The sequence below is a fragment of the Numenius arquata genome, chromosome 1 (assembly GCF_964106895.1).
Source record: "Numenius arquata chromosome 1, bNumArq3.hap1.1, whole genome shotgun sequence".
In the NCBI taxonomy this organism is placed as follows: Eukaryota; Metazoa; Chordata; class Aves; order Charadriiformes; family Scolopacidae; genus Numenius; species Numenius arquata.
In genome coordinates this window covers 1,473,488-1,487,656 of record NC_133576.1, presented here as the reverse complement: position 1 = coordinate 1,487,656, position 14,169 = coordinate 1,473,488, and the positions used below count along the sequence as shown (strand labels likewise).

At 43.2% G+C, this 14,169-nt stretch overlaps 1 protein-coding gene across 1 annotated transcript in view; it reads left to right on the top strand.

Moving 5' to 3' along the window:
* The window catches only part of LOC141472200 (ovostatin-like), a 32,409-nt gene extending 24,997 nt beyond the window's left edge, over positions 1-7,412 (top strand). Inside the window, exons 29-36 of the mRNA XM_074159068.1 lie at positions 19-184; positions 781-1,001; positions 1,448-1,663; positions 1,800-1,924; positions 2,119-2,209; positions 4,919-4,990; positions 6,250-6,352; positions 7,360-7,412. Of these exons, the coding sequence (XP_074015169.1) occupies positions 19-184; positions 781-1,001; positions 1,448-1,663; positions 1,800-1,924; positions 2,119-2,209; positions 4,919-4,990; positions 6,250-6,352; positions 7,360-7,412 (1,047 nt within the window). The remainder of the gene's footprint in view (positions 1-18; positions 185-780; positions 1,002-1,447; positions 1,664-1,799; positions 1,925-2,118; positions 2,210-4,918; positions 4,991-6,249; positions 6,353-7,359) is intronic.
* The last annotated feature ends 6,757 nt before the right edge of the window (positions 7,413-14,169 follow it).

Here is a 14,169-nt window from a genome sequence, read left to right as displayed (position 1 = left end):
TCTGTTTTGCATTACTAGCATCCTATCGTTCAGAGTGGCATGAACTGTTTGGAGAATGCATTTGGCAACGGGGTCCACAACTTGTACAACCAGGCCCTCTTTGCCTATGTTTACGGCTTAGCTGACAATGAGGAAAGGTCCCAGTTCTTCCTTGAGAAGCTGGACAAGGCAGCTACCAGAGATGGTAAGTGCCGTATGGCCATGATACAGGCAATGCAGCTGATGGAACAGCCTGTGTTATGATGTAAGCTGTTCTGATGTACAGTTTTCTCCTTCATGCTGCTCCCTTCCCATTTCATTCCTGCTATGCTACTGACTTTATCTCTGTCTCTTTTGGCTTCACAAAAGATTGAGGTGTGACCTGATTTTCTTAGAATTATTAAATAATGTAGGTGGGGAGAGACCCCTGGAAGTCTCAGTCCAAGGTAGTGGAAGATTGTACCTAGCTTCCTCATTAGCCTCCTCTTCTACACACTGAACAAACCCATTTCCCTTGACTATGTCGTGCATGCTGCCTTAGCATCCTTCTGCTGCACTGACTTCACTTTAACCCCTCTTTGACTTATACAGCCTCCCTTTTATTAATTCCCTTTCCATTTCTTCCTGTTTTCTTTTCCATCCTGGAACTAAAACTTATCTAGTTCAGGACACTGATGGCTGAAAAAACTTCTGAGGAAAGGCAGAGATGGAAACGTATGTGTGTCTCCCACGTGATGCTGTACTGAATTTACCAGCAAGTAATTTTTCCATGCTTTCTACACCCTACTTTTCTGTTTTCAGGTGGTTCAGTTCATTGGCAAAGAGAAAATAAACCACAAGCAGAACATTTCCCTGCCTTCTATTCCCGTGCCCCTTCTGCTGAGATTGAAATGACAAGCTATGTGCTCCTGGCTTTGCTCAACAAAGCCAAACTCACTCCAGAAGACTCATCCTACATTTTTCGCGTTGTGCGCTGGCTTGTCAAACAACAGAACCCATATGGCGGTTTCTCCTCCAGCCAGGTAACAACTCGGTGGGGTAACAAGAAAGCTTCTGTGATCAGCCCAGCCTGCAAGTTGGATCTTGATAGTAGGGCATATCTTCCTGACTGCAAATTTGTTTGAATAATATTTGATAAATGGTGCTCGCATAAGTTTCCTTGTCAGGACACATCGTGCTCTTCATAGGCAGCTTCATCCATATTTTAGATTTAGGAATGGGAATTTACCTGAGTTTCAAGTTAGCAGTAGACAGCAGTCAGTGTTGACATGGCATTATCACAGTTTTTCTGGGATAATTCATATCTATTGCCCCAGAACTTGTATCTTGTCTCCTTAGCTCTTTGCAAAGTACCCCTCCATTTATGAGCACTGACAAAAAGCATCAGGGAAATAGGAGCTGTGCTAATCTTATGCACCATCTTACAGCTGGGTATCTATCTAATCAGGGATCATGTCGTTCTTTTCAGGACACTGTTGTTGCTCTCCAAGCTTTAGCCCAATATGGATACCTCACCTTCTCTAAAAAAATTCTTAACACAGTCAAAGTCAACTCCATGGAGTCCCCCAGTAAGACTTTCCAGGTGAATGAAAAGAACCGCTTCTTACTGCAGCAGGCTTCCTTACCCACTATTCCAGGGAATTACAATGTGGAAGTGAACGGCACTGGATGTGTCTATCTGCAGGTAAGCAAGCTGGAAACTCAGCACCACTCCTCTGAGAACCACGCAAGGGGTTCTCCATACTTCATTCCCCTCCGTACCTCATGCCAAAGCCTCAAAACTCTGTCTGTGACCATCTCACACTTCCCATCTCTTTTAGACCACCCTCAGATACAACGTCCATTTGCCAAAAAAAGTTGCAGGATTTTCTCTCTCCGTACGGCCGGCCAATGTATCTTGCACAAGCAACTTCCCACCAAAGTTTGACCTTGTCCTCTCCGCCAGGTAACCTCCTCTTATTGACCTACCCCCTTGCATTCACAGTTTGGTAAAGCACCCAAGGAAAGATTTAAGTACAGGCAGTTAACTGCTGCTGTGCAGCTGCAGGAAGACAAACAAGATCATTGGGAGCTGAAAATGTCATTCACCGGTGTCCTTTCAATTTGCAGACCAGACTAACAACACTTTTCTCATTTCAGTTACACAGGAAACCGCAAAGTCTCCAACATGGCTATTGTTGACGTGAAGATGCTCTCAGGTTTTGTTCCTGTAAGATCTTCCCTGAAAAAGGTAAAGAATGGGAGCAAAACTAAGGGTAAACCCTGAAAACATAGGAAGTTGATAAAAATAGTCTCTGATTAGCAAATTGGAGCCCCATGAGAATTCTGCAAAGTCTCTGGGCCTAGCCTTCTGCCACATACTCTGTGTCTCAGACTTGTAGCTCTTCATCTGTTGAAGACAAATCTGTTAGGAGTTGACAAATACAGTAGCCCAACAGAGGCGAGACTGCTGCAGCTTCATATCCCCAGGTACAGCCAACAGCAAGGCTAAGTGTGTATTCCCAATAGGCAGACATGCACACTGTGCAGATATGTATATACATATATACATATATACATAGCCAGCCACACAGATCAAGCACTTACACAAACACAGATAGCACAAATGGCTTGTCCTGTTTCCCCTTCTGGCTCATCAGACTGAAAGCTCATTTGTGGAAAAGATGAATATGTATATATATATATATGTATGTATACACAAGCACATATATACATGCAAATATACAATGTGAATCCCTCTGGTAGCTGACTGTCATGGTTTAACCCCAGCCAGCAGCTAGGACCATGCAGCGGCTTGCTCACCTTCTCTTCCTCCCCCCAAGAGGGGTAGGGAGAAGAGGGAGAAAAGCAGGGGAAAGGAAAAAAACTCACGGGTTGAGATAAAGACAGTTTAATAGAACAATAATAACAATAATAATAATGACAAAGTCACTCTCACCATCCAGTGAATTGGCACCGTCCTGAGCAGTGATCATGGATTCCTTCCCCTCTGGCCAACCCTCATTTATATACTAAGCCATGACATCTATGGTATGGAATATTCCATTGGCCATTCCATTGTTCTGTCTGTGCTCCTTCTCAGCTTCTATGGGAAGCTGAAAACAGCGTAAACGTTGAAAAGCATAAACATTGCTTAGCAACAGATAAAACAATATACGTTATTGGCATTATTTTCACAGCAATCACTAGAAAGAAAATTAACTATTTCCCAGGTAAAACCAGGACACTGACTTCAGACACTCAGTCTGCCCAGTAGCTGCCCCTGGATCCTTGTTCTACTCAGTCACCGGCACCTGGACATATGCGCCCTCAAGGCTGCAGCCCCACTCCAGGGCTGGAACTGAGCTCCCCAGCACCCACACATATGCATGGTGGATGCCTCCAGTAAGCAGCCTTAGACATGCAGTCTCTGCAGCCGTTAAGCTTGGATCCCCTGGTCTCCCAGTTGCCTCATGCAGACATGTACACACACAAACATACAGAAATCAGTGTCCACTAGCTAGTCCAGCCCAATAGCCTGACCAGTATCTGCTCCCAAGACGTTATGGTCTCTCCAGTAACAGGCTCAGACCTCCCGGTCCCTCCAGTAGCCAGCGCAGATCCTCTGGTATCTTCAATATTTGACCTAGACTTATGCCTTCTTATGCCAAGCCACTTAAGTCACTCACCAGTTAGTCCAGCTTTATATTCACTAGCGGTCACACAGTGACATACACACCCACACACAACAAGCCTGAAGTCTGGTGTCTCAAGATGCTATCACCCCAGACACAGTTCCTGTGATCTGTGGTTCCCTCTTCAGTGGCTGGTACTCCATGCCCACACGCGTACACAGAATGGAGAGCCCCTCACAGAGTTTAATAAGAAGGTAGGAGAGACCAGGTGCAGGGCATGGCCAAACAAGCGTGCTCACCACAATCCTGTTTACGTACAACCGGCCTCTTTTATCTCATTTTTCCACCCTTTTTCATCCCAATCGAACCTTATCCCTCTCTTTGTTAGTTCTGGTTCTTCCCCTAAACATCCTGTAATAACTCTTTCTCGAGTCCCAGCATCCTGTACTCAGCCCTATGCCCCTGAAGGCAGCGTTTCCCTTCAGTCTGTAAGGTGATGCAGGGATACTCTGCTGTTCACTCACCTGGTGGGTCTCACTCCCCAAAAATGGATCTGGTTACTGTCCCGTGACAGCCCTGGGGGGAACTGGGTCAGGGTGGTCCGGTGGCTCTGCTCAGGTTACTGGGGCTTAGTGCACAGTGCAATTTAGGTTCTGCAACAGATGCATTAGCTTCAAGCCATGACCCTTAATTTTCAAGTAGATAAAAAGAAGAATGCAATTCATTGTTGAGTCTGCTCATAGCTCGGTGCCTTTTTAATCATTCAGTATTCAGGCCTGGATTTCTTTTTTGGCTAGAACTGTATGAAATTCATAACTTTTCTTTGGAAGATTTTTCCATTGAGATGTTATACTGTTTAGCATCCTACTCCTCTTTATATGTACTTGAGGAATAAACAGCTAGTTTTTAAAATTTGTAATATTTTGGGTTTGTGAATTTTTATAGTAAAATAATTTTGCTCTTACTCTTTTCTAAATTTTTTTTAAACTTTTGTTTTTTTAAAGTATAGAATGGACTAGCAAGTGGGTCAGCTTGAGCTGCAGAAAAGGCCATGCAACTGTAAATTCTGATTGAAATGACAGCACTTTCAAGTTAATGATACAAGTCACATGCACCAAAGCTGACTAGTAAAACTATCATCACGATTGGTTTGCACTAGTCATGTTATGAAAATACTCAACATGCTTTTCTTATTTTTGGCCACAAGATGCCGAGGTGGCTCAAGAGGAGCATGGCAGCCACTTTAAAAATGTTTTGCTCTCGCATAGTAAATCTCCTTGGCAAGTCTCCTATGTTAACGTTGCTATCATTTGCCTTATTTCAAGCTTCAGTACCAGAATTCTGTTGTGGATCATGTAGACATCAAGAACAACCACATCCTTTTCTACCTTCAGAAGGTAAGTTTGGGAGGTTTCTTATCAGTTTTATTACACTGGAAGTTTAAAACAGGCTCCCAGATAAAATAAATATTTCATTAATAGCAGGTTTGCAATACATATATCTTAAAGATGTAAAAGGACTTCGTTCAGTCCAACATCAAATATATATACACGGTAGTTGTAATCTACAGTGAAGAGATATGCATTTGTTATTAGTTTTTGTGAAGAATGTTCTATCATTAAATAGCATTTCATAAACATAGCTAATTGCATTCCGTATTGCAAAAGTTCTACATAATATTCCTCACCCTCTAAGGGATGCTTCTCATCAGTCGATCTGAGAGTGTTTTACAGGGAGTCAGTATTATCCCCTCCCTTTTAGAGAGATTTCTACATGAAAAGAATAGTCCTCCTACATAAATAACATTAATAAAGGGAATAAGAGAGGACAAAGAGGAAAATCAAAACATGAGGGATCTTAAAATACCAAGAAGGGAAGGAGAGAGGAAGCCAAAAAGAAATAGTCATGACATCTATTTCTCAAACGGTAATTTTTACCAGTTGGTCTCCAAGGTTCTAGTAAGGAAGATTGGAGTCAGTATTCTGAATTCACAGAGAATGTGAAAAGTTTACCCAGCAGAGTACCAGTGATGCAGAAAGTTCTTCAGAGCCCCTGTCTGCGGCTCTATTCCTATAAAGAGGTCAGCAAGATAAAAACAAGGACAAAGGGAGATGAGAGCAAGGGCATGTTTCCAGGCATGCAAGAGAAAGCTTGAGAAGCTGAAGAAGATGAGTAAGGAGGAAAGTTTGGTACATTTGGCTGCCAAAGTGGGGAATGAGGAAGAGAACCACAGGGGAGGATGGAGATCTTGAGCTCAAGTGATTAAAAGAGAGAAAAGTGGCAAGAAGATTCATAGGGGTGCTGAAGGTGATTTTAGCTGGCAAAAGGCAAGAAAAGAAACTAACAGCAACTTTCAATGACAGGATGAATGCTGATGTGCTGGAAGCTGCAGTAACCTAGGAATGGTTGGGGTAATTGGCAATGGAAATATGAAGAGAAAGAAAAATTAGAGCACACAATTTTAGCAATAAAACATATTTAGCAACAGCTTTTAAGCAATTATCTGATTTGACATCAAGTTTACAATCTGGAGGGAACTGTAGAATGGCACTTTTGTCACCCAGTCTGACCCAGAAATGCATCTGTTCAACCTTAGCCTCAGGAGCAGATGTGAAAAGAAAAAGTCTGATGCCTTTTCTTGTCTTGCCATTTCCAGGTCTCACAGAAGGAAATCAACTTCTCCTTCAGTGTGGAGCAAAGCCTGCCTGTCTCAGATATCAAACCAGTGCCCGTGCATATGTACGATTACTACGAAACAGGTAGGTGGCTTCAGCAGGCCTGAGCAAAACCCGTGAAATCAAAGTGTGGATCTCAGAATTTACAAGGTGTGGATAGTGCATTTTCCCTTGCTCTCTCTGTGCAAGAAGTTTGAACGCAACAGTTAGTTATAATCAGTGGTTGCCAGTGAGAGGACGAGGGGCAACGGGCACAAGTTGGAACATAGGAGGTTCCACTCAAATATGAGGAAGAACTTCTTTCCGGTGAGGGTGGCAGAGCCCTGGAACAGGCTGCCCAGGGAGGGTGTGGAGTCCCCTTCTTTGGAGATTTTCAAGACCCGCCTGGATGCAGTCCTGAGTAACATGCTGTGACATGCTCTGGGCAATCCTGCTTCAGCAGGGGAGTTGGACTAGATGATCTTTATGGTCCCTTCCAACTCTAAAAATTCAGTGAAAATTCAGTGAAATGAATAACTCAAAGGCAGCAGTGTTTTTGACTTCCCATAGCAGGCTGCAGTCAAAGAACTTTTCCTTAGCGGAATTTAAACTTAAGTGGGAATGACAGTCCCACTGAACTTAAGAGGAGTTTAAGCATTTAACTAGAAAATTAAGTGCCTGACCACCTTTCCTGATCTGGCCTCAAGGAACTACAGTTGCATCAGACATTACTCCGTTGGGGAAGTTATGTTATCACAACTGTGGCTCAGGTTCCCCCATGCTTTTCTCAAGCTTGGCACAACCTATGGGAACTGCATCCCAGCAGGTTGGCAGCAGTACCCAGAGAACTGACCCTGGAGAGCGTGTTCTGCCACCTGATCCATACCTTGCATGGTGACAGCAATGATGCGTCCTGACAAACACAGCCAGAGAAGTGCCTTGGGCTCTGACCACGCACCCCTGCAACTGGGTGCTTTGATAACTGGAAGACTACCACAAAATCTATCAAATGTTTTTCTGGTTCATAATGTGTTAATCACAGGTGCACATGGACTGGGGTCAGAATGATTTCTCACTCTCATGCGAATGTCATCTTCGTTTCTTCTTTCCAGATGAATATGCCCTTGCAGAATACAACACACCCTGCTCCCCACCTTCCAACTGAAATCAGATATGTGCCAGAAGAAGTAATGGTTCAGAAGGCATCAGAAAAGCATTTGTAGAGGAAGAAGAGGATAAAAGACTTGGTTGATAATGGGAGGGCAATGAAAAACACGTAGAAGAATGAGAAATAAGAAAATCCCAAATTGCAGTAGATCAGAATGACCCATTCTGTCCCACACTTCAAAAGAACTTGGGGTCAGTGTGGATCAGAAACTTCAGATAAAGTTCTTTTCCTAAGGAGGGAGATACTGTGCAATTGTTAACCCTGATCATCCATCATTTTGGACACTCATGACATATATTCCAGTGGGAGCTTTCTGTAAAGGTAAACTCCTGAAACATGTATTCTTGGCCACAGGTTCCTCTTAAGAAAACCAAGATTAGGAGAATAATCTGCTGTTGCTTCTGTAGATTTTATTTATTTTGGCCTTTCCATTTATCCTGAAGGAACATTCTGAATAAATTACTTTGATGCTCACCTTTTTCAGTGATTGAACTGAATCATCTACAGATGTCAGGATTCTAGTCACAGACAACTTTTATGATTTTTTTGCCTCTATTTAGAAAGAAAGTTTTTTTTTCAGACTAACATCGCATATTTTACTGCTCTTTGTAATAAAGCCTTCTGACTGGCAATGCTATTTGTCCTAGTCTCCACTCCTTGTTGTATGTAGAACTGGGTGCTGTAAGGTATTTCATAAGTTAAAAAATTCATACCTGGGACAGGTCAATCAAGGACAGTGACATCCTGACATCAGTGACATCTTGTGGCACAGACCGCATCAGGGCCCCAGGCGATGTGATGGAAGCTTTCTACCCAAAGCCTAACGGAAGGAGAAACTAGAGAGCTGTAACACAGAAACTCTTTGAAAAGGAGTTAGGGAGGAATGGCGGATGCAATGGAGCCCTTGGAGGGAGAAAAATGAGAAGATCTGGAGGGAGGGAGAAATAAAGAGAGCCACAAGGAGCTTATGATGGGGTGGCAAAGTACAAGTGCTTTTAGTGATCAGGTACAGCAGACAGCAACACACTGTGGCTACTGTCCCTCGCAGTCTGCGGTGTGATCTGAGATGACCTTCATCCTGACCGGATCACACCGGTGGAAGAACACAGGTACCAACCAAATACCCGTAACAATCTGAGCATACATCTGCCAATTGAATCGTATCACTGAGCTGCTGCTTCTTCAGTCAGGGTGTCACATGTAATCCTAGAAACAATCTTGGAAGACACTAGCGCTTTTTTTCATAAAAATGGTCTTCTCAAAGCAGATTTTGATTCCTACAAACACTGTACTAAACAGCAATATGCCTGCTGTGAGGCAGACCACACAATAGCACAGGAGGTGCTAGGAGAGGAGCAGCCCTTTGTACACCCTGAGAGCACTCTTCAGAAGGGTGTCAGGCTTCCCCAGAGATGGCTCAAGTGAAACTAATCCCACTGCACCGAGCAGTGCGGGAAGCTTTGTGCTAAGGGGCAGCTATGACAGAGACCCACGGGCTCAACGTAATCCCAGGAAGATGCAAAAGAAAATTGGAAGCTGTAGAAGCACATAAACATTGGTTTGGAATGGACCTACAGAGGACAGACATCAACTGAAACCTCCTGTTCTAAGTAGAACCACCCAGCAGAAACCTGCAACTCAAAGCAGGAGACAAAGGAAGAATCTCCGCTCCCTTCTCAGGACCTCAGCACTGGCCTGAGGCATGCATGCTATGTAAAATGAGGTACTACCATGAGCAGTGGATCAACACGCAACAGAAAACATCCAGATCTGTAGGCAGACCTGTCCATCAGTCTAACTAACTGCTGTTAGTTCTCCTTGCAGCCAAATGCAATTATGCATGGGTCCTTCATTGCACTGTAAAAGGCAGTCATCCAGAAGGTTCCCTGAGGATCCCCAAGGGGTGGGAGAGAAAGAAATAAAGGGCATTTTCTATGAAAGCTGTAAAAATATAACCTATCACCCCCAAACCAACTTCCTTTCTTCTTTATGTCTTCCACCAACTTTCACATACTTTTAAAAAAGAACTGTAAAGTGGTTTAGTACGACATATTTCCACTTAGATAAGATCTCAGAACCTGAAGGCTAAAGGTCAGCGAAGGCTTACTGACATCACCTTTCTTGCTGCATCCAGGACGATAGTGTGCCACTTGTCCCTCACCAACAAAAGCACAATGCTGGAGACTACATATGCTGAACTTCCAGCCACATTGTGTGAAGCAATAGTTTCTGCAGGGGATTTTCTCCTCTGAGCCACACATTAACATATGCGTACGTACACATATCTGCAGACAAGGAGCCTACTCATCAATCTGTTACTCCCAGGTATTTCTTGGATTGTTGCTCAGAGTTTCCTGCAAGTTCAGACATGCAGTAGGGCTCCTGTGCTCCAATATGAGTTGGGTTATTACATCAGTCTTTGTTTGAGTTAAATACAATACCCTTCATTCAAACCTTGACAGTGAATGAACAGATTATGGGGATGCAAAAACAGTCACTGATCTTGTCTTGGACAGTGTTTGTGAACCAACCTCTGCTCAGGCACCTTCATGGATAAAAGCCAAAGGCAGGAGGCGACAACTTCATAGAGAAGAAAAGCTTTTTCTAGGGAAGGTACTGATTGGGACCCCCGTCCTCTGTGACCCCAAATGACATTGCATGATACGTGTGCTGAGTGGCTCCTGTGTAGAGTCACAGCTACTGTCTCCACTTTGATTTCTGGTAACAAGTCTTGGGTCTCTCCCTCTCGCCATCCAAAACACCAGCAACAGGATAAGTCTTCATTCCCATTGCTATAATTTGCCTCCTTGTGTTTATGCACCTAAAGACAATGACCTGACCTAATTTAACAAAGCCAGTGAGCTCTGGTCACAAAGGTGGTAATGGGAGTGTGTCTTACCTAATGGGTGACAGCCTTGGTTCCCGAATACCTGGTACTACCTAGAATGAGAAATAGTCTGAACTGTGGCATTTCTAGTCATATGAAAGTCCCTCCTTTTCTTCTTCCTGGAAATCTATTTCTATTTTCCTGATGTGTTCTATGAAGTTACAGTTGTACGCAATTTGAGTTGTCCTCTGAAGACGTGAAGCATGTAAAAATAACCCAGTCTACCAAACAATTAAACATCTCTCCCCACAAGGTCCCAACATCTGCCGAGACTCAAATTTCAACCATGTCCACAGACTTCTCTGTGAAGATGGTTTCATGCACTGAGGCCAGAGAATAGCTCTGGGTGTGTCCTAGCTGTCTCTGCTTGGGCATTTATAAACAGATGCAGACAAATCCAAATCCTTCTGCCCAAATCTGGGTGGGGGAGACATGAACAAGCCAAAATCTGGAGTTTAACTGGCCTATTTAGACATGTCCATAGTCTGCTTCACCAGCAGCTACTCTGACTCTTGCATCAAGTCACCCACAGACTTGGGTGTTCTGTCCAAAAAGACAGGGGACTTCACAAATAATTTCTATATCAACCACAAACACCCTTACCACTGGATAGCTAGCCCAGTGGAGGCACAAGCACATATAAAAACCCCCAGAAGTCTCTTCCTGGGTGCCTTTCAGTGCATTTGAAGAAGTCCTGAGACAGGGGAAGAATTTCTGCACATCAGCTACCAGGAGGGTGTTCAGCTTGAGAACGGCACTGGGGTCCAGGCAAAAAGCAGACTTCAGCAATTCAGCAACACCAGGACCTAGGAAACCTTATGAAAAAGCCGGAGAGCTGCTCTAAACAGCTGAGGAATTGAGCATAGGACCCTCTCTCTTTGAGTAGTTTCTTCCCTGACAATTCTGGTGGAATTCCATGCCATCTGACTGATGAGAGTTTCTATCTTTTGAAAAAAGAATGACACTTTGAGAAGGGGTGTTATAAGGTGAGTGGCTTTAACCTCTTCCAACTCTGCTCAAAATCCCGAGGTCCTATCCCCAGGATTTCTGTTCTCATCAGAAACACCCCCGAGCACAATGCTTGACTCAAAAAGTCACACTGAAAGCAGTGTTTTCATATTTGCATGAGACCTGTGGGTGACTTTTGCTACAGACAGACACGCGCTGAGGAATTAGCTACGATTCTGAAGATGTTATGGTGCCGAGCTGCTTTTCACTGACCCCATGCTCCCCCTTGCTCTCTCATCCCTGTCAGCAGAAAAGGTTGTGTGAGCTTCAAGAGGGGTCACTCAGGCTAGTTCAATCCACCTTCTTCAGCTGTGTACACTCAGCCTGCTGCTAAACAAAAGCCTTTGTTTAATGCCATTCCAGTGAAGGGCCAACTGTAAGCCCGGTCAGATGGAAACTGATAGGAAACACAGATTCTTTCAAAAGTACAGCATTTGTGTTTTGCTGCAAATTGCCAAAACACTAGGCTGAGAGGGAGCGGCTGGGACAATGCCAGCAGTATTTAGCAAAATCTGCATTTTATAGCCTTCTTTTACCTCTATAACTCTTTTACATCCAGCACAACTAGCGACTCAAATTTTTTCTCATGGAGCTTGCATCATTTGAGATTGCTGATGCAGGAACTCAGAAGTTTGCTTAACCTTAGTGCAAGTCAGACAAGTTGAACTATGTCCTGCACCCTCATGGCTCTGAGATTTTAACTTTATTTGTTTGCCAAAGATAAAAATAGAGCTTTGAGTCTGTTTTGCCTGGGTTCACTGTGATATACCTAATATATTTCTCTAGCTTATGCAGTAGATTTGAGAAATTTGGCTCCTTCCATGTTATACTGTTTCATGTTCTTCCCCCTTACATGTCACTACCAAACAAATTTTACATAGAGTTGATTTAGGAGCTCCATAAGAAAGTCTTGATTCTTAAATGATGCAAAAAAAATGAGATGTTGCACAGCAGACTACAGCAGAAACCTACCATGTGCAGTAACAAGCATGACACCTGGCTATTGTTCAGTCAGTTTTACACTACAATTTCTTTTCTTACATGTTTCATCTCTTCTCCACGTGGCTGAGCAAACCAACCCTTAGCTTTGCCTTACCAAAGGGCAACTCCTTCCTGTGGAAAGAACCGATGAAAATCTTAGTTAAAGTAGTGAAGTAAAGAATAGACAAAAGATGCAGAGCAGGTACTCTACCAGAAATCTCCAGAAAAGCCACATAAGCCTGACACATCAACTTGGGAGTGCGAGGGGCTTCTCACTCTTGATGTTTCAGACAAATCAGTAGAAGCCATGTTAATACCATCCTTTTCCACAAGCAGAGGATGCTGCTTTTAGGTCCTATCTCAGCCAGTCAATAAAAAGGCTTGTTTCCATGTTCTTTGCAGTCTGTGTCCTGCAACAACAGCTGTGAAGACCCTTTTTCCACCTAAAGCACTGGGAAGGTGCAGTAAACCTGTTGAGACTGCAGTAAACACTGTTTGAGACTACAATAAATACATGAAAACCTAAGCCAAAGGAATTTCTTAAAATTCCAGATGAAAAGATGTAACAATCGACAAGAACTTCAGATATTGAGGTCTTAGGATCATGTGAATCAATCAGACAAAATGGTAAGGGTCATGTCCCATCTCCAAAAATGCCAAATAATTTCTTATTGGGTGCCAAACACAATATGTTTGCAATCAGTTTTTCAGTTTGAACACAAGCACTAGTCTTCTGTGTATGTATATTTTCCTATAAAAACAAGTCCTTGAAATGGTCTGCCTGTTTAAAAGCCTAAATCATAGAATCACAGAATGGTTAGAGTTGGAAGGCACCTTAAAGATCATCGAGTTCCAACCCCCCTGCCATGGGCAGGGACACCTCCACTAGAGCAGGTTGCTCAAAGCCCCATCCAAGCTGGCCTTGAACACTTCCAGGGAATGGGGCATCCACAACTTCTCTGGGCAAACAATAGACTGATCCTTTTAGCAATAACAGCTGGTTTCCAGGTAAGACTTTAAGAAATACCTCCAACTCAGTGACCAGGAGCATGAAACCTTCAGCACCTTGTAGAAGCTCTTGTTTACTGCTGGAGGCTCTGCTGAATTCATGGCCGATAGATTTTCCCTGCTTAATAGCCTGTCCCAGAGCAAACATATGCAGCATTACTTGCTCTGTTTCGCTCTTCTTGATTTCTGCAGGTTGTCTCCAACAATTAAGTTGTGGTTTTTCTTCCTTTAACCTTTATTCCTTGCTGTAACCATCTATCATGACTTTTTTCATTGTTGTCTCATGATTTTTTTCCTTCTTGTTGACACTCGGTTTGGTTGAATGTGAATGCTTGGAGGAGATTCAGCGACTTAACATTGTTTGAGTTATGCTCCTACTGATTTTACCTCAAACAAACGGAGATGACATGGGCTAGCATGATCTGAGACGTGATCCTGTAAACAGTGGGAATAGTGAAACCATACATGCCCCTAGTTTTCATAGTTATGTAGCCCAGGAAGATTAGGTGAAACTTAGGAAGAAGACATAAAGCACTAAAGCTAAAGAAAATGATCTGGGATAGATTCTTGCTTGGTTTTTGGATGTACCTGACTCTTACCTTTGATTATCAGAAGCCCCTACATGAAGTGATGGAATGAATTGCCAAAGGTATTCAGAAAAATTTCAAATTTTTCAACCATTTCAGTAACAAGCTGGTCACTCTGTTCTGACGTTACGTTCATTTATGAAAGCATGCAATTCTGAAAACATGCATCATGATTTGTAGTCAGTCTTGAACACAAGTTGTGACTAGCAGGCTTGCTAAATAATTATTTTCAAACTAATTCCAGACTTTTTCTGGTGTGATGGATTTACTTGGACCTTTTCTG